General features: G+C 40.5%; 1 protein-coding gene across 1 annotated transcript; it reads left to right on the forward strand.

The window, feature by feature from the left end:
- On the forward strand, positions 1 to 12,250 carry wfs1b (Wolfram syndrome 1b (wolframin)). The gene is made up of 8 exons (XM_065249264.2): positions 1 to 173; positions 2,522 to 2,749; positions 4,786 to 4,862; positions 4,943 to 5,087; positions 5,171 to 5,344; positions 5,955 to 6,032; positions 6,114 to 6,277; positions 9,689 to 12,250. Exons 1-8 carry the CDS (start codon positions 164 to 166, stop codon positions 11,525 to 11,527), a joined length of 2,715 nt encoding a protein of 904 aa, XP_065105336.2. The 5' UTR covers positions 1 to 163; the 3' UTR covers positions 11,528 to 12,250.
- The last annotated feature ends 10,465 nt before the right edge of the window (positions 12,251 to 22,715 follow it).

A 22,715-nucleotide genomic window follows, 5' to 3' on the forward strand; every position in this document is an offset into this window, starting at 1 on the left:
GCGGGGGCAGCATCTGCACGGGCCTCGCTCTTTCTGTCAGCTGTGTGTACACATCACCCTACCTTCACTTACTTTACTAAACTTATGCGTGGAGCTTTAACAGACTGAACTATCAAAGTATATACTGACAGCTTTATTACATTCACTCATGATGAAGTGATGGATGACTTCAGGTAAGAGTAATACAACAAAACAATGTGCTGAACTCGCTGTAGCTTTTATTTCTGTATGCATGTTATCTGTTAACAGACATACCGTGTGAAGGCTTCGAGATCCGTGTAATTTTAAAAGTATTTGTTTATTTCCTCCATAGACCTTCATTATCAAATGTTTGGCGATCGTTTGTATCCGTTTAACTTTACTTTCTGTTCTGTTGGTCACCAGTGAAGGTGACACGATGATTGTACAATGAGAGAATGACAGCTCAGCTTCATTTGCCTCCATATGACTTTTCTACAGTCCTGACCAACAGTTTTATAGTAATTGTTTTCACTATAATAAAATCTGTACTTTCCATAGTTTTCATAGGGAAGTGGGTTTTATGCCACGTGAGATTCCAGTGGCTCTAATGTACTACGCATCCAAGAACTACGACAGCTTTTGACAAATACATTTAAATAATGTCCTTTAAACTCTGGTTAAAGCTTTTATAATCTTTTTGTCTTTTTTATTGTTAAGTGTAAAGCGCCGTTCACATTATAACGATAACTATTAAAAAATATAGTTAAAAAAATCTTTTATATTAAAGAGAATAACGGAGGTCACGCCACAAGTATAACGATAGACCATTGACAGCCAATCAAATCTATTTTTCAAGTGCACGCGAATTTATACCCCGGTATACTTTTGAAAGACTTAAAATAACCCAAACTTGTTGTTTTTAACTATTTAAACATTTTATTTATAAACTTTCATTTTAAATATTGTAATTCATTTTAAGTCTCTTTAAGGTTTTTTTAGGGCCCCTTGATTGAGAAACAGTGTTTTAGTGCATGGGCAGGGACCCCCACATATGATAAACCTTTAGCAAGGTCACCTTTCCTCAAATATATATCCATTTATCCATGTTATGTAGAAAGAAATATTTAAACTGTGTTAGATAAATAGTTATAAGGGTGGTTTTCCGGAAAGGGTTTAGATTAAACCAGGAATAGGCTTCAGTAAAATGGTATTTAAGTAGTTTTTCACAAATATACCTTACAAAAAACAATACTGATGGTGTGCATCTTATTTTAAGATATGTCAGTGCAAGTTGCTTTTAGTTAAAGGAACAGTATGTAGGATTGTGGCCAAAACTGGTATTGCAATCACAAAACGTGTGGCTAAAACTGGTACTGCAATCACACAACTGGTGGCCAATATACCAAACGACAACATAAACATCAGTTGAGGGCTGCAACTCCACTTTTTAAATGACAATATCCTGGCCAGACCAATGTTGTCAGTGATATAAGTATTTGAAATGAAAATGATTTCTTAATGTCTAGTGACATTTCAGGGCAATTTAATGATTAATTGATATAAATTTCTTACATACTGTTACTTTAAGAAACCAATACTAGTCTGGTACTAGGCTTAAACCCTGTTTGGGAAACCTCATAGTGATATATTATAAATACAGCAAATTGTTTATAAACTTAAATAATTTGCTTGCGCAGTAGACTTTAACAGTTTTTGCTTAGTCTTTTTTATTACATTTTTTTGGGACCCCTTAGAGAACCTTCCCAGGCCCTAGTTTGAAAGCCCCTGTTTTAGTTGATATACACTATATTGACAAAAGTATTGGGGTGCATGGCCATTACACCAACAGGGACTTATTCTCATATTCTACAAGATTTTGCAGCGTTTCTGTTGAAATCTGTGCCTATTTATTCTCTAACACATTTATACACACCAACACCCTCCACCAAATTTCACAGTTGGCACGGTGCAGTCAGGTAATGTTCCCCTGGCATCCGCCAGACCCAGACTCTTCCATCTAACTGGCAGAGAGAGAAGCGTGATTTGTCACTTTACAGTCTAGTGATGGTGTGCTTTACACCGCTCCATCCGACACTTGGCATTAGACTTGGGGATGTTTGGCTTGTATGCAGCTGCTCGGCCATAGAAACCCGTTCTTATGAAGCTCCCGCCGCACAGCTCTTGTGCTGACATTAATGCCAGTGGAAGTCTTTAACTGAGGAATTTTTATGATTTTTACCCACCATGTGCCTTAGCAGTCGTTGACCCCGTTTAGTGACTTTACGAGGTCTTCTGCCTCATGGCAGTTGTCCCTAAATGCTTCCACTTTTCAATAATACCACTTACAGTTCAGCAGTAAATATCCAGGATGAAATTTCACAAACTTATTGCAAAGGTGGCATCTTAGTAGAGTAACTAATTTGACCTTTTATTACAGTTAATATATATATTATATAAACAGCTTACATAAACAGCTTATTCAGTAATGGAAACATACATAACCAAGAGAGCAATATTGTTTTTATTACATTATAGCTGTTTTTCTTGATTCATTACTTAGAAATGGACACTCCCCTTGAATCTCCACTGTCCCAAGCATCTTCTGTTCCTGCGGCTTTTGCTGCATCTGGACACGCGGCTCATCCCTCTACTTCTTCTGGGGTTAGTCCCGGCCCTTCAGTAATGACTCCACCCCCACACCTTGCTTCTCAAATGGGTCGATCCCAGCTGAATGCAGCCAGCAATTCCCATAATGTCTTCTCAGGGCAATCATCTTTTCCACCTCAAGGTAAATATAAAATCAACTAATGCTGATCCATGACCCGAGGGTATGAGACACAAAATATTAAACTCTTTCACCTGGTTATGGAAAGCTAGACACTGGTATTCCCTCAGTTCTGATGTGATGAGTCATTGTTTTGACTTAGTTCAGATCTCCTTTTACACCCACAAACACATGGCTTTGTAGTAAATAATACAATACAAAAACTATCAGAGATCTTACTAACAGAGAGTATTTATATGTGACCCTGTCTGTGAAATCCTGGATAAAGTCTCAAATTCTATTTTTTAAAATTAGGAGCTTCATAGTTTCATTTCAGTCTTTGACATGACCTTAATCATTCATTTTTAAAGATTTCAGGGTTATATTTTCACAGAATGGTCTTTACATTATGTAAGGTGATTATAATGTAATGGGTTTTCACTGGCAGTGTCACATTTTTTCAATTATCCTTTGTTTTTCATTTAGGTATCAGTATCTGATTGAAATGCTAGTAGGGTGCTGCATGAATGATGTATTTTTGTAGGCCAACCTGGAAGTTAGGGACACTGGATACCTCACCAAAAATATAATTAATTTTCCCATAGACTTTTGGATTATTGCAAAAAAGCAGCTCTGTGTTTAACAAAAGTTTATGACACAGTCCAAAAAGATAATCTTTACAGATGAACACAACTTTTATGAATTTTGAAGTCTAAAAATGCATTTACCAGTAATGAGAGGCTAACCTTAGGCTACAAGCGAACTACACCATGGTCTCTCGACATCAACGCCAAGCTTCCGACAGCTCTTTCAAGCTTTATTAAACACATTTAAAAACCTGTTTCTTAATAAGGAAATACTCTTTGGATGAATGTTTGTTGAAAATTGTGCCCATATTGCATTGTTTTTGAGGTCTTCATGCGTGATGATGTTTAATCTCCTAAGACCTCACTTTTTTTTGGTTGTTTGCACCATAATACTTAATTTTGTGTAACTGGAACCTGTTGTACACAAACGTGGACAAATACACTGCTTCATGTTCAAAAAAAAAATATTTGGTTATGGTTATTATATTTATTGGTTCTTCCTGCCCCAAATAGCTGAAAGAAATCTAAAATTAAGACAAACCAAAGCTCGGGGTCTTAGGTGGTTAAAGTCCACGACAAAGTCTGTAGTCCCATGTAGCAACTCGTTAGCAATCACCGTTTAAAAAGCTACATGTGGGGGTATTATTTATGCGTTTTATGTCGTAGAATAAAATGTGAAATTATTTTAGGCGTATGTTAACCCAAGATCTTATTTAAGGCGTTTTTATCCAAAACACCATTTAAAAAAACCATTGGGTTTGGGAGGATGAAACCGGAAGTGCTAAAATGCTAACTCGCTACGGGTTGCACCTATAAAAATACATCATCCCTTCCCTGTGGCACTCTATGAAGCTTTACTATAACAGTAGCTTATACTTAGGTTAAGTGATTTGAATAAACCCCATTCCTAAATTTTAAACTTTGATGACTCACTGTGGTTACTATAGGCATGCATTATATTTTAAGCTAAAAGGGGTGTGCTATTAGTTTTTTTAAGTGATTACACTTTGTAGAGGAGAAACAAAAACCAAATGATTTTTGGAAATTGCCTGAAATTGGTTTGATTTGGACCAGATACTTACCACCCATCCAGAACATCCTAGTAACTGCATGAATTTTCATTAAAATGAATCCCCTGAACACTACATTATTATTTTTTTTAAATGTGTTTGTTGTCTGATCAGCAAGTACAATTAATTTTATCCTCATTAATTTGATTCGATGTGGTTTGCATGTTAGCAGGTGAGCTAACATTGTCTAGTAGTTAAAGAGCATATGGCCGAACATAAGAACATGCAAATAAGGTGGATCTGGAGATCTGATTTGAAAAACAAATTTTTGTGCAAAGCCTGCAGTGTGACCTACAAACAGGCCCGCTTTGCTTTACCATGCTTTATTGTTGTGATAACATACACTGTACAGTAAAATGTATTTGTGTGACTGTGTATCTGTTTGATGATTTCATTTTGCCAGGGGAAATCCCGGAGGAGCTGAGCATTGATGAGCTTAAACAGAGAGCTAAAAATGGAGATGCCCGAGCACAGACAGAGGTCTGAATGACACAAATGAAAAGATGTGATTGCTTCGCTCTTTACAATCATTTAAATACTCAAACTCTATTGTTGTTCAGATTGGTAGGTATTACCTGAGACTAGCAGAACATGAAGACGAGGAGATAAACTGTGTCCATGCGGTAACGTGGCTGATTCATGCGGCCAAAAACGGGCGAAGAGATGCAGCAAAGCTTTTACAGCGCTGCCTGCATGATAAGAGGGGTAATGCAGATACAAATGCTTCTTATATGCTTCTGTATACTTGTATTAAGACCGATTGATCTAATAGATTGTGTTGTGAACAGGTATCACCGCAGAGAACAGAGAGGAAGTGCGTTCGCTGGCGTGTGAATCACGCTTTGAGCGCAGTGTCAGGAAAGCAGCTCTGTTAATGTACTGGAAACTTAATCCAGAGCGCAAGAAAACAATCACTGCTTCTGAACTGCTGGAAAACATGAGCCAACTCAACAATGAGACAGGTAAAACAACACAAGTTTATAGCTGTCATCTTCTGGTATCAGTAATGTTGATGGACACCTTAGTTCACTTCAAACTGAAAATTATACTCAGTCTCAAAGTTATCCAATAGGTGTATATGACTTCCTTCTATCAGCTGAACACAATCAATTATATCAAATTATATTTTGGCTCCTCCTAGCTTTGTAATGGCATTGAATAGTGGCCTGTTTTTAAGCCCATCCATAATCAAAGAAATTAAACCATACAACTCTGGTGGGTAATATATGTATTTTGAAGCAGAGCCATACAAAAACAATTAATAGTTGACTTTTTGAGTGTATTTAGCCATCAAAACATCATGTCTAAATGTTAAAACATCTATAATAGCAACATGCCGGCTCCATAAACTTAAGAAACGGATGTAAACCGGGCTTAAATATTCTTAAATGGTTTGTCAGAAATATGGACATCTGTGTGCCATTCCATAAAAAATCACTTACTACAGCTGCCAGGATTCCAAAACGGTAAAAATCAAATGTTTAAATCTAGGGGACCTAGAAAATGAGCATATTTTTAAAAAAGGTGGAGTGTCCAGAATTTTTTTTATTCATATGTGTCTTTGGCCTCTAGATGGTGCTCCCATCAGCCCTCTCCCAAGCCCTGTACAAAAACAAAGAAAAGTTTTGGAGCGGCTGGTTTCAAGAGATGGTGAGTGCAAAAAATGTAATATGTATTTAAAATGTTTCTGCATTTATCATCAACTGGATCTGTGTATTTATGCTTTGACAGGGACAGATTATGTAGGTGTAGAAGAGTTTGTTGAGAATACTAAGCAGTATGCTCAGGGTATCTCTCCAACACTTGCCATGGATGGGGTGTCAGGGGATGATGATGATGACGATGATGATGAAGAGCCAATAAAGAACCCACATGAACTTCCTTTGCATCAGAAGGTATTATTAATTATAAAGGATCAATCCACTAATATTTACTTATTTTGTTTTATTTTGTATTCTTATTTGTAAAGGTATTATAAAGTTAAAGATAGTATAAGATTCTGTCCTTACTACATATAGATGTAAATCAAAACCTGAAGGCTCTCAACATCCTAGCCAAAATTCAAGTTAAGAAGATGCTGTTGTTCATAGGCAATAACTTTGTGAACAGCCAGTTAGGTTCACCATGTTAAGTAAGTTAGATTTCTACGAATTTTTGAACCTCACCTACACTTTTTTTTAAAAATGCACATGTGCAACACTCTACCTGCTCCCGAAAGAGGGAACGCCTATTAACGTATGCACGAGAGCGCATGCACAAGCCAAGTTCTCTTCGCTCTGTTTACAAGTTGCTGTCGGCATGGCTCATACATTGAGATGTTTACCGTGTCTGCGCGGTTCGTGACTTGTGCCAGGGCTAGCATCGCTAATTATAGCTTACATTAACTTTTACTAGCAGTGATATTACATGGATTTTAGGGATGCACCGAAATGAAAATTCTTGGCCGAAACCGAAAACCGAAAATGAGGAAACCAAGGCCGAAAAACCGAAACACCGAAATAAATTATTGTGCCAATTATTAGTACAAATGCATTTATGGCTATCACTGTGTACTAACTTTACTAGGGGTGTGTGACAGATCACAAAACTCACGGTTCAGATCACATTACAGTTTTTCAGGCACAGATCAGATTATTTTTCAGATCAGCAAAAAGGGGTGGGGAAAATCTAATAACAAATAAAGAAATTACAAACATTTATAAAAAAGAACAAAGCTGCACATTAATAAGGGCTAACATTAGCATTTGGTACAGAAATGGAATTAAATGAGTCATAACACTGTCTTTATTGTATAAATTAAATATATTATTATTTTTAGAGCTATTTTTCTCTTTGTTAGACTTAAGTAGGTTAATTGAGGTAACTGTCTCTTTAAATAAGCAGAGACTGGTTTATGACTGTAATCTATACATACACTTAAGACATAAACAAATGTTTTTATTTGAAAAAGAATACTTTGGAGATAATTTTGTTTATATGTGCCCTGTCACTAACAGAAAGATTTTACGTTCGCTTGTTTGGTCTCACTCGTGTGTGCACTATTGAGGGCACTTAAAGCGCGTGCACACAGAGAACGAAGGAGAATCCCAAACAGCGCAGCATAAAAACGTTACGTTGTTTTTCATTGCTTTATTCGGCACATGTATGTTAATGGACTATACAGTATGAGACACATTTGCGCGACTCTCTCTAAAGTTTACACATCAAGAGTTCTGATCTTTGAAGGGCGTACTCACTGTGATGATCACGTCTGGACCGGACACAACTGCATGTGCCTCTGTGCGTACTTTAGCGCCTTTTTGCGGTTAAATACATCCACGACGCATACATGTTGCTTCAGACAAGCACGTGCAGGTCGCGGTTTCTGTTTGCGTCATCACAACATTTCGGCCGTATTGTTTCGGTGATAAAAGTCCGAAAGCCGAAAATGCTCTTTTGGGCCATTTTCGACCGAAAATTTTCGGTGGCCGAATATTCGGTGCATCCCTCCAAATAGCACACCAAACTTTACCTGTCGAGTAGAAACTTCGCGACTAAGGCATAAGTGGGAAGCCCAACCTGTGTGAAATATTCTCCCAAAAACACTCTGGTCTTGTTTCTTTCTTCAGAGGCCTTTCTCTTCTTGACATACATTTTGTAAACACTTTTTCTCTTGCGACCCTGAGGCATTTTGAAAAAATACGAATACTGAAGCCGTAGACCACCACAGATATACAACTGAAAGTGCGCATGTGCATAAAGCGAACCTAGGGACGAGCACGTATAACGGCCTTACGTAAACATATCACCACAATGATTGACAAATGAAATCACCAATAGTCTTGATGATCCACCACAGAAAAAGAAAATCTTCTGCTATACAGGAACAGGGATTAGACTAGTAGACTAAAATAAATGTAAGAGCTGTCCAAACTGAAAACAAATTGAACTCACATATCTTAAAATACATCCGTGTTCTTTGTTTTGCCTCAAAATGCATGCAGTAATGTTTTTAGTAAGGCATGTTTGTTAAAACTACTTATATTTCCTAATTAAACTAAGTTTTAGTCCTGGCTTAAGCTTATTCCTGTCCAGGAAACCACCCCATAATGTTTTACCTTAATGTTTTACCACTCATTACATGGGTACTTGCCACATGAGTAGATAAATAGGCACGGAATATTGATTTGATGATGTTATAAGCTCATATGTAAGAAAGCAAACATTCTTTCCTAACAGCTCTAGGCCACGATGTGTTCAAGACGAACATACATTTGGTTTACTCATTTGTAATAAAAATATTTTTATAAATTATATTTATTTGAAAGTATTGAATTGCACTTAGCAAGATGACTCACAATTCCCGAAAGGATGTGTAACTGATTTATAATTTATTAGTTATTATTTTGTTATTAGGCAGAGATGCAACGATCGACCGGAATTGGACGATTTTACGCATGATCCGCTGAACCGGCAATCGGATGGTCAGTCTCATGTCTCATGAGCCTGCCCTTTTGTTGCCAGTTGCGCAAGCAAAAACGTCATAGCCACACGCAAACTTAATGCATTTAAGATTTTTGTTTGTAGCCTATATGCTGGCAATCATAGTTCTTTGAAAGAACATTGGATTCTGTAAAAAACTGTATCGGAATCGGTCAAGAAAATTGCAATCGGTGCAAACATTGTTGAGTCAAGTAACCTATAAAAGGTGATGCAAATACCCAAATTTGTATTGTAGTCTGTATTTATCTTGGATGGTTTGTCATCTTGAAGAAACATTTTTCACTCAGCACACATTGCATAATGCAGTTTGTGTCTGCTCTGTACAGTTTGTGTCTCCATTATTTAACACACCTGATTCAAATCATCAGCTCATTAGTCGAGATCTCCATGAACTAAACCGAGGCTATGTCCAAATACTCACACTTGCGGTCTTTGCCCTTGACCACTTGACTAGTACTTACATGACGTATTTCCTGTATTTGGCCCTAGAGTTCTGGTGTGCGTAAAGATCCCAAGCGTGCATGTAAACACTCTAAAATGAACATTTACATCAAGAACATGATGCATGATGGGATACTGCTCCAAAGCGGTATTTGAGATAGTGTGGGTTTAGTGTGCGTTAAGGGCAAAGCAGTGGTACCAGCATAATGCGACTGCCATAGATACAGGTGTTTTAAGAAGCAATTAAAGACAGCTTTCACATCGAGAGCACACCAATAAAGTTTTCTAGTTAAAATAAAACATACAGACCTTTATAACATAATCTATAATATAGTTAAATAAGTGAATTCTGACTAACTAAATACTTTTCTCTTTGTCTACAGGTGTTGAAGTTTCCTCTTCATGCAGTGCTGGAGATTAAAGAAGTCTTGATCGACTGGGCGTCGCGTGCGGGCATGCAGTGGATTAGCGCCCTCATTCCTACTCATCACGTCAACACCCTGATCTTCTTCTTCATCATCTCCAACCTCACCCTGGAGTTCTTCGTCCTAGTCATCCCTCTCATAGTATTCTACCTCTCCTTTGTCTCGATGGTAATCTGTACGCTCAGAGTCTTTCAAAACAGCAAGGCGTGGGAGAACTTTCGAGCATTAACCTCCATGTTGGCTCATTTTGAACCAGGGATAGACCTGGAACAGGCCGAGTCCAATTTCACGTGGAACCACTTAGAGCCATACCTCTACTTCCTCATGTCTGCGCTATTCCTTATCGTGTCATTTCCTCTAACGGACAAGTCCTGGCTGCCATGTTCTGAACTGGCCACAGTTGGAGTCTTCTTCACAGTAAGCAGCTACTTAAGTCTGCGACCAGCGGCACAGCAGCATGCCAAGCTTGCCCTGCTCTCCCAGGTCGCCTCCGCCATTTGCACCTTCACGAATCTTCTGGTGGGAGGCTGGTTGGGCCGTATAGTTGGTGGTGCTTGGTTAAGCATACGCCTTGGTGACTTCTTGGTACTGCACTTGGGAGTGCCTTGCATTTTATATCTATACCTCCTTTACCTGTGCACTCAAATGGCCACAGCAGGTGGCGCCCGTGGCTTCTACTGTGTCCTGCTGCCCTACCTAGTGTGCTTCATCTGGTGCGAGTTGTCCGTCACACTGTTGCAAGAGTCCACAGTGTTGGGATTGATGCGCACGGCTGTGGGTTACCTACTTTTTTTCTTCGCTTTGCCAGTGTTGTCATTGGCACTAGCAGCTGTACTACTGGTGCAGCTGGTGCAATGGTTCCTCGCCCTGGAACTGACTAAAATGGTCGTAACCGTGTGCATTTGCGTGCTGCCCGTCCTGCTGCGCTGGTGGACGCGTTTTAGCGTATCGCCTATGGCAGTGTTGCGCTCCTTGCGCCGTAGCAGCGTTGTCAAGTTGATCCTTGTGTGGATTTCAGCTCTGGTGCTCTTCAGCTGGTTTTACGTCTACCGTTCGGAGGGAATGAAGGTTTACAACTCCACTCTTACGTGGCAGCAATACAGCGACCTGTGCGGTCCTCGTGCCTGGAAGGAGCGCAACATGGCACACGCCCAGATCCTTTGCAGCCACCTCGAGGGCCACCGTGTCACGTGGGAAGGACGGTTTAAGTACGTTCGCGTCACGGAGATTGAGAACGGAGCGCAAGCCGTCATCAACCTCCTGCCGGTCTTTATAGCAGACTGGGTCCGCTGTCTGTACGGCGAGGAGTACCCGGCCTGCGACGCAACCCAGACGGGCCCCGCCGAACCACTGTGTCAGCTCAAGGCATTTGCAAAGCACAAGTGCCACGTCAAACATTTCGATCACTACAAGTTCGAAGTGACTTTGGGGATGCCGCAGGAAAAAAAGGGGCGTAATGGGACTCATGATTTTGACGATGCAACCAAAGACATTGTGCTGCGGGCCAGTCACGAATTTCGACGTGTTTTACTGGCACTCAGCTCGGGCAGCGTGGTGGAGTTCAGTACGGTACTCGAAGGCAGACTGGGTAGCAAATGGCCGGTGTTCGAGCTCAAAGCGTTGGATTGCAAGACTTGCGCTTCACCGCTTGTACGAATACAACGGCAGGTCAAGATAGAGCAAGACTGGAGGGTCAGCGCTAGAAGTGCCATGGCGTTTGCCTTCAATTTTCTGTTTCAACCCCTGCTCTCGATTGAGGTGGAGGTCGCCGAAGCTTCTACAGAAGTGTCTGTATGAAACAAAGTACTTTGGCATACACTGCAGTATTAATCTCAATTTTGAAATGCAGAGAGACGGAGCGAGCACATTAACTTAGTTGCTTGACGAAAGCACCATAAAAAGCCAAAGGCGCTGTCGTTTTGTTTTTTGTGTTTCATCCATAACAGTGAACAAATGACTAAGATGGATGTTCAGTAGCTGCTTTAGGAATCAAACAAAGAGATATCACTACAATCCCAGAACTTTTTCACAAAACTGATTCAACTGTTAATAAATTATATGTAATTTGATGTATCTTTTATTAACATAAAAATGCAAAATCTGATCAATTAGTCTGATTTAAATACAGTTTCATACACTGGATTTTCACAGTTTTGTAAATGATACAGCTGTTATTCATTTTTTCTAATTTAGTTTATTTTTTGGATGATAATGCCTAGTGTGTGTGTGTGCGCGCGTGTGTGTGTGTGTGCGTGCGCGTGTGTGCGTGCATGTGTGTGTGTGTTTTATTTGTGCCTTAGATTAGCAGATGCGGTTTTCAAAATACATAATTTAAGGCGTATAGAACAACTTTGCAAGTGATTTTTTTCTGTGAAAATAGAGATTTTGCTTAGACAAGTCTATAACTAGAAGTTTATATTAAAAAAAAATTGTGGGCTGTCAAACATACTGTAAATGTCTATCTGGCAATAAGATCTATTTGACGAAACTGTGATCTTTGATTGGATATGATGTAATGATTGCACAATATTAAAGATATACTTTATGTACAGATTGAATTTGTCCTGTGTGAAACCAGCTCTACATAATGGGAATTTACCATCATTACATTAGATAATAGTCAACATTGAAGTACCACTCATACCACCCACATATGACTGCATTCTCTCCATTTACACACATATACTGCCTGTTTTATACACATTTGTCTCTCTGTCCTGCACCAATTTCAGTCTTTATCCTCCCTTATCAGATTTCATACCACAATATGCAATATTTCCAGCAGGTTTAATACAAGATTTACACAATGTTCAAATGCATTTACATGTGTTCATCTGTGTTGTTCAATTATTCTATTTTTGTAGTAAGTGAAGCTTGCCTTATGCATATATATTACTATTATTGTTTCTCATTTTAAGGAGTTTACAAAAGATTGGCATATATCCAGTACTGTTTGCAGTGCTTGTGATAAGCTATGGTTGGTAAGATTTACACATACAGTAGACAAACTTCAATTCAAGAATTGCTAAATACTTTGTTTAACCTTTATGATTGGGTTTTTTTGTAAATATTGGTTGTGGGTAAGTTTGTAGTATTGTAGGCATTCAAATGTCTAATTTCACCTGGAGGAGAATAAAACGGTTCCTTGAAAGAAACCTACTTATTTAGGGACTCGAGCAATATTTATAGAGGCTAGAATATTATAGAGACACTTTTAAAACTTCTAGCAATTGCGCAACAAAAACATTTTGCAATCACTTGGTGGCACGTTTACCACAGAGAAAAATTAAATAGGAAAGTGGATATTTTATGTGTCTATGGGTTAAACTGTCTACTGTCCATTAGATGGCAGTATAAGTATGAATGTAAGTAAGTACTGTACTTGTACAGGTGCATGAAAAGTAGTACATATTAGTACCTTAGGCAGTGGTTCTCAAACGTTTCTGGTGCCCCCCCTTGTGTACGGTGCATCTCTTCGTGCCCCCCCCCCTAAAAAAAATTATGACTAAACTGTCTAAAACTTACAAATTGATTTTAATTGATACAATGTTGTTCTGTTGGTTAGTAGTCTTATTTTTCTGAGATTTAATTACACTGAATTTATGATCAATTAATGTATTTAATAGACTGGTACCATCTCACGGCCCGCAGTTTGATAACTGCCTTAAAGAAACAGATTGGTTGCAATTTATACATACAATGGTACATGTAAGGACCTTTTTTAAAGGGTACTGTCCCAGTGACAGCTTTGGACTATTTTTTGGACAGTGTGTATAACCTGCTCCAAAACAAAATATGACAAATGTTGCTTGGATGAAAACCATTAAATGCTGTAATGAAACGGCCTCTGTAATGAAAGAAAAGTAGGGCTTCATCCATTGAGAAGTGATTGGATCGTTTGAAATTGGGTCATGTTGCTACTTGCTAATCTTTGCGGACCCCACCCACCTGCCATTCCAGATCATTTCGAGAAGGGGAGGAGATTTGTGTTTTTGATTAAAGATTATGAGTGTGCAAGAAAAGCTCTCGTTCTTCCTGTGTTTTGAAGCTTTAATTGCATTTACAGTGCGCATTATAACATTTGTTCATGTTTCATGTGTAAAAAAACGTAGTATTTTTCACACAATTTACTTATCTGTATAGCGCTGTTTTCACTGTCCTCAAAACAGGCTGATGTCTTCCTTGTTCTATGAAGTCCCTCCTTCAGAAATGCGTATCAAGTTCTGATTGTGTAGTTTGTTTGGTGTGTTGTGATTTGATAGCAGCTTAGCTTGCCGTTAGCTTAGCTGGCGACTGACGTATTCCTGTGGGCGGAGTTTAGTCAAAAAACTGTTCTAGTGACTTCATTAAAGCAGGAAGTAGAGGACTGTAGTCCAAACCGGCCGTTCGCTGTAGGATTTAAAGAAAAGAAACAGTTTGAGCTTTATCATTTTACAGGTAATATTTATGCTCTAACAGCAACATTATACACAAACTAAACTTTGAAAAATGGGATCAGGAAGAACGTGACCTTTTAAAGGGGCGATGAACCGGTTGTTTATATTGTTTTATACTGTTGCCTGAGGTCTACTTATGATGTTCATGTGGTTTTTACATTCAAAAACATCAAGAGCAATAAGTAATAGGTTATTTTGTGTCCTGGTTTTAAGGCTGGCTCGAGAAATGCTCTGTTTTGATGGGCGGGCCGCATTGAAGACCTGGAAGTAAACACCTCCCTGCTATGTTTGGATGGCTTAATTTCCCATCATTACATTTGGGGAATTGTTCTGAAAAGCTTAATGTGTAAAAATAGCAGCCGAACACATATATGCTCGAGCCACAAAATGTTCTGGGTGCTACAGATGATACACATAAATGACAAGGCGTATGGTAGAGTAGAAACAAAACGTTAAACTCAACGTGACTAAATTACCGTAAACAACACAGCAAGTGCGCATCACAATCTAAACCGTGGTTGGAAAGTCCTTATCACTAACTTTGTATATTTCTATTGTGCTTGTGAGGTTGCTCTTACATACCATTGGTTCTCGAAATGGGGGCTGTGGCCCCGTGGGGACTGCCAGATGGTGCCAAGGGGCCCCAGTTGTATGACATTAATCATACATTTTGTGTAATTAAACCTAAAAAATAAAAAGTTTTACATTGTTTTAAGGCCATAAATTGATGCACTATACACAAAGGGGGCTGCGTAATAAAAAAGTTTAAGAACTAGCATCTGCTTAACAATACCCAGTCAACCACACAATTGTACAACATATCAGTGAGTTTTGTGCAAAGCATCACTTGCAATTTCTTCAAAACATTTGTTTCATCAATGAGCGTTCCTGTGTTCAATATAGCCTGTGTTAGCAGTGCAAAATGCCATGTTCTTGAATCACAAACTGATAAAAAAGGTCTACAGTACCAATGCACTGTAAGTCGCTTTGGATAAAAGCATCTGCTAACTGCATGAATGTAAATGTAATTTAAATGACGTCTCATTCGCTTCTCTCTAAAAGTGTTGTTTTCGTTAACGATGAAGATAACGAAATGATTTAATTGACGCACCTATTTTTTATGATGCTAATGTGACGATGACGAAAACATGACGAGGCGCTTTCGAGTTTTCGTTGACGAGACGAGACAGAACGAAAATGATTAAAGTCTGACGTTCACAATGCGTGTCATTTCTGCCTATTTTGCATGAAATCTGTCTGTTTTTAGCTAAAAAGTATCAGCAATGCTGCCGCTTCCTATTCCTAGTTTTGGGTCAACACAGTCTCACTCACGCCCACCACCCGGCTGCCGCCATGCCGCGCACGTGCACCAGATTTCAAACAACAACAACAACACACCTGCGGCTGTGGCGAGTTGGAAGGACCACAGCGGTGACGCCAATAAACGGAAACAACAAGATGATTTATGGACATACTTTCATTATAATCCATCAGACAGAAAAACTTGGGAGACGACGGTGAATGTGGCCACAAGGTGGGAAGAATAGCACCAACCTCAAGCTGCACCTGAAGGCTCATCACGCTAAAAATTTTTTAAAGGTAACTAACAAGTCAAGCTGTTAACATATCATCTACATTAAATTTTACTCGACATTCGGCTTACTTTTTACTAATTGACTTAAACTTGACTAAAACCTTTATGCGTTTTCATCGACTAAAGCTTGACTAAAACTAACAATTTTATAAGTGACTAAAATGTGACTAAAACCTTGCGTCCAAAAGACTAACACAAACTAAAAGGGCTGCCAAAAACAACACTGCTGTGTAAGTGTCTGATTTTCCGAGATTTAATGGGACAAGTAATGATTCAGAATGGAGTTACCTTTCAGTCACTACGATGTCACATCGTGACCGACGAATTAGGTCACCGCGGAGCGGTTCCTATCTACTTGAGAAACTAACAAAACGGCAATGAACTTGGCATGCAACCTCAAACGCCAATCTGGACCCACTCCCTCCTTCGTGTAGGGTTGCGGGGCCCGCGTTCGACCCTGAGATGGCTTGGATTGGACTCAACCTCTCCCACCCGAACCATCGTGCCTAGATGACTGGTACTTTCGGGGGTGCTCAGGCTTCTTAGTCCTCACCCCCCGTACCCTTTTCCCCAAGGTGCATGAAGAACTGACGGGGTCGTGGAAAACGGCCTGGTAGACATGAAGGGCGCTGATAAATCCCAGCTCCTGAATGCTCCCATTTCCCAGGCCGGTCTGTTCAGCGAGACGGTCGAGGAGTTTGCACAGAAGTTCTCCATTCCTGCCCCTGAGTCTGCCCCTCATCGAGGGCGTCCTACAGTGGCCGCCTCGGTTCCTCTCTGGGCTCTTCTTCTAAAAAGCGAGGAACCGGTCATCAGCAGCTCGCCCCCGCCCGCTCAACCCGCTTCCAAGGGTGGAGATGGAGGGGATCGGCTCTTTGCGAGATGGTGAAGGCACCACTGGAGTTTCAAGGAGTTCTCGAGATGCACACGGGCTCATAACCCATCGTACTCCCACTCCTCCATCACCAGCAAGTGCTTCGGTCAGCTTGAGACTCTCACAAAGTTTCACCTTCAGCGGACTCAGGTGAGTGTTTCTTTACACAACACTATTGTCGATGTGGCCAAAATGTGTATACCGGCAAACACCTCTGCTCCGCTCGCAGCGAGTACACCGATCTTTCCCTAAGTCTCTCTCGCACGGTATCTGGGGGCTTGGAAACCGCTTCCCAACCCGTCACGTTGGCTTTTACGCACGATTCGTCTCGGCTATGTGATGCAATTTTTCTGGCATTCGTTTCACTGTGGTGAGAGCTGCCGATGCGAATGTGCTATGTGCAGAAATTTCCGTCCTCCTGGCAAAGGACACGATCGAGCCGGTCCTTCCAGCTGAGATGAGGTCAGGGTTTTACAGCCCTTACTTAATGTACCCAAGAAAAGTGGCGGCTTGGGACCAATCTTGGTCCTGCATACGCTGAACCGTGCACTTCACAGAATGCCGTTCAAGATGCTGATGCCCAAACGCATATTTCCATGCATTTGTCCAAACGATTGGTCAACCTGGAGGACGCGTACTTTCACTGGGTGCTCTTTCACACCCCATGTATTCATCAAAGTAGTGGAGGGGGCTTTAAAACCTCTGAGAGATACAGGCGATCACAGAGACTTAACTCTCAAAAACTTTGCTCGTTTGGGTCTTCGGGTCAACTGGAAAAAGAGCAACCTTTGCCCTGTGCAGAGGGTCTCTTTTCTCGGAATGGAACTGGACTCTGTCAATTTGACAGCAGATCTAACAGATGCGCGTGTACAGTCAATACTGACTTGCCTGAATACATTCAAGAGCAAGAGTGTGGTCCCTCTGAAACAATTTCAGAAGCTCCTGGGGCATATGGCAGCAGCAGCGGCTGTGACACCGCTCGGGCTGCTTCATATGAAACCGCTGCAGCGTTGGCTTTACGACCAAGTCCCGAGGAGAGTGTGGCTTCGTGGCGTTTACCGTGTTATCATTACATCTGTGTGTCATCGCACTTTCACTCCGTTGTCTAGACCAAGGGCACACTTGGTGTGGATGAACTGGCACACACTGGTTGCGTGGTCTGCGCAAATATGCATTTTCCCTAGTGAGCCTTATCGCACAGACGCTGTGCATAATCAGGGAGGACGAGGAGAGCGTGCTCTTAGTTGCACCGTATTGGACAACAGGAGTTGGTTTCCAGAACTCTCTCTCCTCGCGACACCCCCTCCCTGGAGGATTCCCCTGAGGAAGGACCTTCTTTCTTAAAAAGGGGGCACATTATGGCATCTGTGCCCGACCTCTGGAGCCTCCATGTGTGGTCTTTGGATGGAGCGCAGAGGTTCTGAGTAATTTACTGCAAGAGGTATCTAACACTATCGCTGCAGCGTGAGCACCGTCTACGAGACAGGCTTACGCGCTTAAATGGAACCTGTTTGTCGACTGGTGTTCTTCCCAACGTGAAAAGCTCAGAGAATGCGCGATCAGTATCTCCAGCACCGTTTGGAGAATAGGCTGTCACCATCCACTATTTAAGTCAATATTGCTGCGATATCCGCTCACCATTTACCCATAAACGGCAGAACTGTGGGTCAGCATGACCTGGTCATTAGATTTCTCAGAGGCGCACGAAGGCTAAATCCTTCACGCCCTCCCTCTATTCCTCCTTGGGACCTGTCCTTGGTGCTGAAGTCACTCCAGGACCCTCCCTTTGAGCCTCTACATACTGTGAGTATTACATTTCTCACAATGAAAACTCTAACTCTCCTCGCATTGGCTTCTGTTAAGAGGATAGGGGATCTGCATGCATTTTCGGTCGACAATTTGTGCCTTCAGTTTGGGCCATCTGTATCCAGCATAACACTGAGACCCAGGCCTGACTACGTGCCCAAAGTTCCCACCACTCCTTTTAGAGATCAGGTGGTGAACTTGCAAGTGCTGCCTTGGAGGAGGCAGACCCAGCCATGGCTTTGTTGTGCACTGTTCGTGCACTACGTGTGTATATGACAGAACGCAAAGCTTAAGGACCTCAGATCAGCTTTTAGTCTTTTACGGTGGTCAGCAGAAAGGGAAAGCTGTCACCAACCATTGGATTGTGGATACTATAGCTCTTGCATACCAAAAGCAAGACGTGCCTTGCCCATTTTTATTTACGTGCTCACTCTACACGTAGTGTGGCACCATCTTGGGCATTGGCTCGTGGTTCCTCGCTAACAGACATTTGTAGATCTGCAGGCTGGGCGACACCTAATACGTTCACTAGATTCTATATTGTTCGTATTGAGCCGGTATCCTCTTGGGTTCTTTCTTCCAACCAGTGAGTACACCGTAGGTCAGCTCGTATGCTGGCTTGCAGCCTCTATTTTGGTGCTGCACATTTGCACCATTATGGATGGCCATTAGTGCAAAAACATGTTTTCGTTCTGCTCCACCGCCCTGATGGCTGATGTTGTGGAGGATTAGCTGTCAGCCTCTCACTAGATGTATTGTCCGTAAACCTGTGTTAGGCTGGGCACCCACATTGTGTCCCCTACGTGGGGTTCCTATGTGTGTATACTGTAGTTAGTAGGGTTAAAATCCTCCACGTTTCCCTTAGCAGAGCCTGCTTTGTGTCTCTCTGTCACACCATGTACTGTTCAGAGACCTCTATAAGAGCAACCTGTCGATTGTTCCATATTCATATCTCATCCAGTTAACTTTTTTAGGGGATGGCTTCCGCAGTGTTCCTAGTTCCGCCAGTCTAGGTCACTTTTCCAGTTCGCTTGTTCACTATTGTGGGTTAAGGAACAGGTAGTGAACGGCCTTCTGCACTAAGCCTTAGGTTCTGCCCCCTAGGTCGAGGGCAGAGGCCTTTTGCAGGCACTGGAAGGATCCAGCTTCAGTGGCGCTTTGGTAGGGATTCCCAATTCGTCGTTCACGACGTGACGTTGTAGTGACTGACTGAAAGGGAACGTCTCGGTTACGTATGTAACCCTCGTTTCCTGAAGGAAGGGTCCGGAGACATCACGTCCTGTTGCCACAGTTTGCTGTTCCATTGCTGTTACCAGGCCGGGCACTGATGCTCGGCTTCCTCAGCAATAATAGAGCTGATTTGGTATTGTGCACCTGCTGCATATATACGCACCTGGCGAGGTGGCGCCAGCATTATGCAAATACCTGCATGCCAAGTTTTGTTAGTTTCTCGAAGTTGATCATTGCAGAGCGGTTCCCAATTCGTCGGTCACGACGTGACGTCTCCGTTCCCTTCCTTCAGAGAACGAGGGTTACATACATAACCTAGACGTTTTCAAAGTCATGATGATTTGTATCTTTTCTTAGCAATTAGAGATAAGACGACATTGAAGGGTTAAGGCAAACATAAACATCTCAATATTAACAGGCATCTGTTTTAATATTCCTGTAAGAAGAAGCTGCTGTCTACAGAGGAAATAAGACTGAACAAGAAATAATAAAATAAACCAGAAATAATGTCTGGAAACCTGTGGCTTTGTAATTAAATATCATCAATGTATGTATAAAGTCCAGGATCTGCTGAAACAGTTCTGGATGCTTGGGTTTGTCAGTCATGCCTAAAGCCAAACTCTTTACAGACTTCCTTTTTTCCAAGTAACTAACAGAGCTACAGTGGCTGGGAGGCATGTGGGTTACTTCAGTTGAAGCCAATAAAATCAGATCAGTTTCTGAGTTTAGCAGAAACACATTGACATCAAGAAATCAAAACAAAGCAATGGCACCAGCTCAAGCAAACGATTATCTGCTTCAACCACGAACGTGTCTACAGTCACCCCTATTTCATACTGAGCTGCTAATATATTTTTAATGAATATGTATGATGATATTGAATTCATTATTGGTATAAAATAAACTACAGAGAATCAAACAAGGTGCCAGAATGGAAAATATCATTTCAGATCATTTTTATTCAGAGAAAATGTAAATGAATAAGCATACGGCACAGCACCAGACAAACAATGATTTCATTTTCATTCCCCTGGAAAGCAGTGGTCTGTTTTCACATCTAAATTGTTAAAAATAATTACAGCTACTGATGTTTATCAACACAAAAACTCAAAAATACCAAAGATGGAGAAAACTAAAAAGGCCTTTTTGTTTAGCAAAACATGTTTTGGACAGAAGCCCTGCTTGGCTGAGCAAACGTAATTCTTACTTCATGTGAGCTCATTTCGAATGACTTTTCCCTGACCCATATCTCACAAGTTTTTGCGATCCACCTGTGGATATAACTGTATAGGACCACTAGACGAGAAAATGATCTTGTGTGTACATCACAGACTTATCTTATAAAAAAGTATGTGTACTAGTCATCATTTTGAAAATGTGTTTGGATATTTTTCAACTTTCTTGACCCAGTTTAAATTTTCAAAGTCAGTCTCCACCACGTGTTTGTAAGATCACATGTGAGACAGAAGAGACCCCTCTTGAATGTTTTCGGTTTTTCAGGGCTTAAAGTAGACAGTCATAATTTGGCACTGACCAGCTGGGTGCTTTTTGGAAACAGCGCTACACGTGAGGTGTTGTTATCATATGATTTAGCACTGAATTTATTTTGTTTTTGTTCAACCGAAGCAAAAAGTTATTTTAATCAGATTTGGTTTTTACAGATGGTAATGACGAATTCATCTCCATTGTGGTTATTCTCATGATAAATATATTCCAGTTACTGATGCATTCTTAATATCTTCGGGCCCAAATTATGCTCATTTGTCTCCTAAGCAAAAGAAAGCTTAATGGTTTATATGTCATTGGTCATATTATGTAATAATGACTTTTATAAATCTTGACTGTCAAAAAGTGTGCCAAATTTCCTCTATATGGAATATTAAATCGTCTTTAAGTGTGATTGTTAAAAATATCAATTGAATTGCCGTTATTTGATACGCAGCCATAATTTCTACTAAAACAGGAGGTTCGGACATGGCATATTTAGGGGCTCCTCCTCCTTATAAAATAACCAATAGGGTTAAGTTTACCCAAAGTCCCTTAAGGGAAGTTGCGCCAGTCATGTAAGTCTAAAGTCTTCTTTGGCTATCTCTAAAATTGCGTGCTAAAATCACAATTAAACAACATATTTCTGATCAAAAATAAACCTGACATAACTGTACCATAATTTTTTTTAAGGTAAAATTATGCTAAAACACATTTAGAAACAACTACTGCACATGTGCACTGGTTCATGAACACCTCACGTGACTGTACAGATGATTGTTCATGTCTTATGATAGAGCGGTGTGTTAGCACTACAAAAGGTTGTGGGTTTGATTTTCAGGGTGCGAACATGATGTATAAAATGTATAACTTGAATGCATTGTAATTTACTTTGGGGTCAAGTTTCTGCCTGTGGAGAGCATGGATGGATTTGAAGAATTTCCCGTATTTGGCAAACATTGGACAACATCCATGATGGAAACTTTTCTATTGTCTGTCATAAATTTCCAGCCAGATAGGAAAGAAATACATCAAAACAAAAACAATAGGGCCTTCCACCTTTAGTCCCTCATGTTAGCATAATGTGTCATTTGCAAGGGTGTACTCTAAACATATTTATATCCAAAATACTTACAAACACAAATGCTATTTTTAAAACAGGCCAAAACATTAGCAAAAGGAAAATCTTTATCCTTCCACGAATAACAACAACATCTGGAATGCACAATTGTTTAAGTGCCTATAAAGCAAAAACAAAGAGATGAATTCACATGGTATCATTTTTGGATCCATCAGACAATGTTCCCCCACTGACTTTTCAGAAATACTTGGCACAAATATAAACATTTGCACATGAGTTTCTACATGTTTTCAACAGTCATTTTATTTGCGATAATTAGATCCTGAAATCATGCTGGCCGGTAACTCCTAAACAGTTTGTCCTCGACTTGTGACTGAAGGTCTGTCACTTACATAACTCTATTCTGGGATTTTATTCCTCATGACATACAGCAGAATTTTAGGTTTGGCAAAACTATACAAAACCAGACTGTGCTAATA

The sequence above is a fragment of the Paramisgurnus dabryanus genome, chromosome 16 (assembly GCF_030506205.2).
Source record: "Paramisgurnus dabryanus chromosome 16, PD_genome_1.1, whole genome shotgun sequence".
Classification (NCBI taxonomy): domain Eukaryota; kingdom Metazoa; phylum Chordata; class Actinopteri; order Cypriniformes; family Cobitidae; genus Paramisgurnus; species Paramisgurnus dabryanus.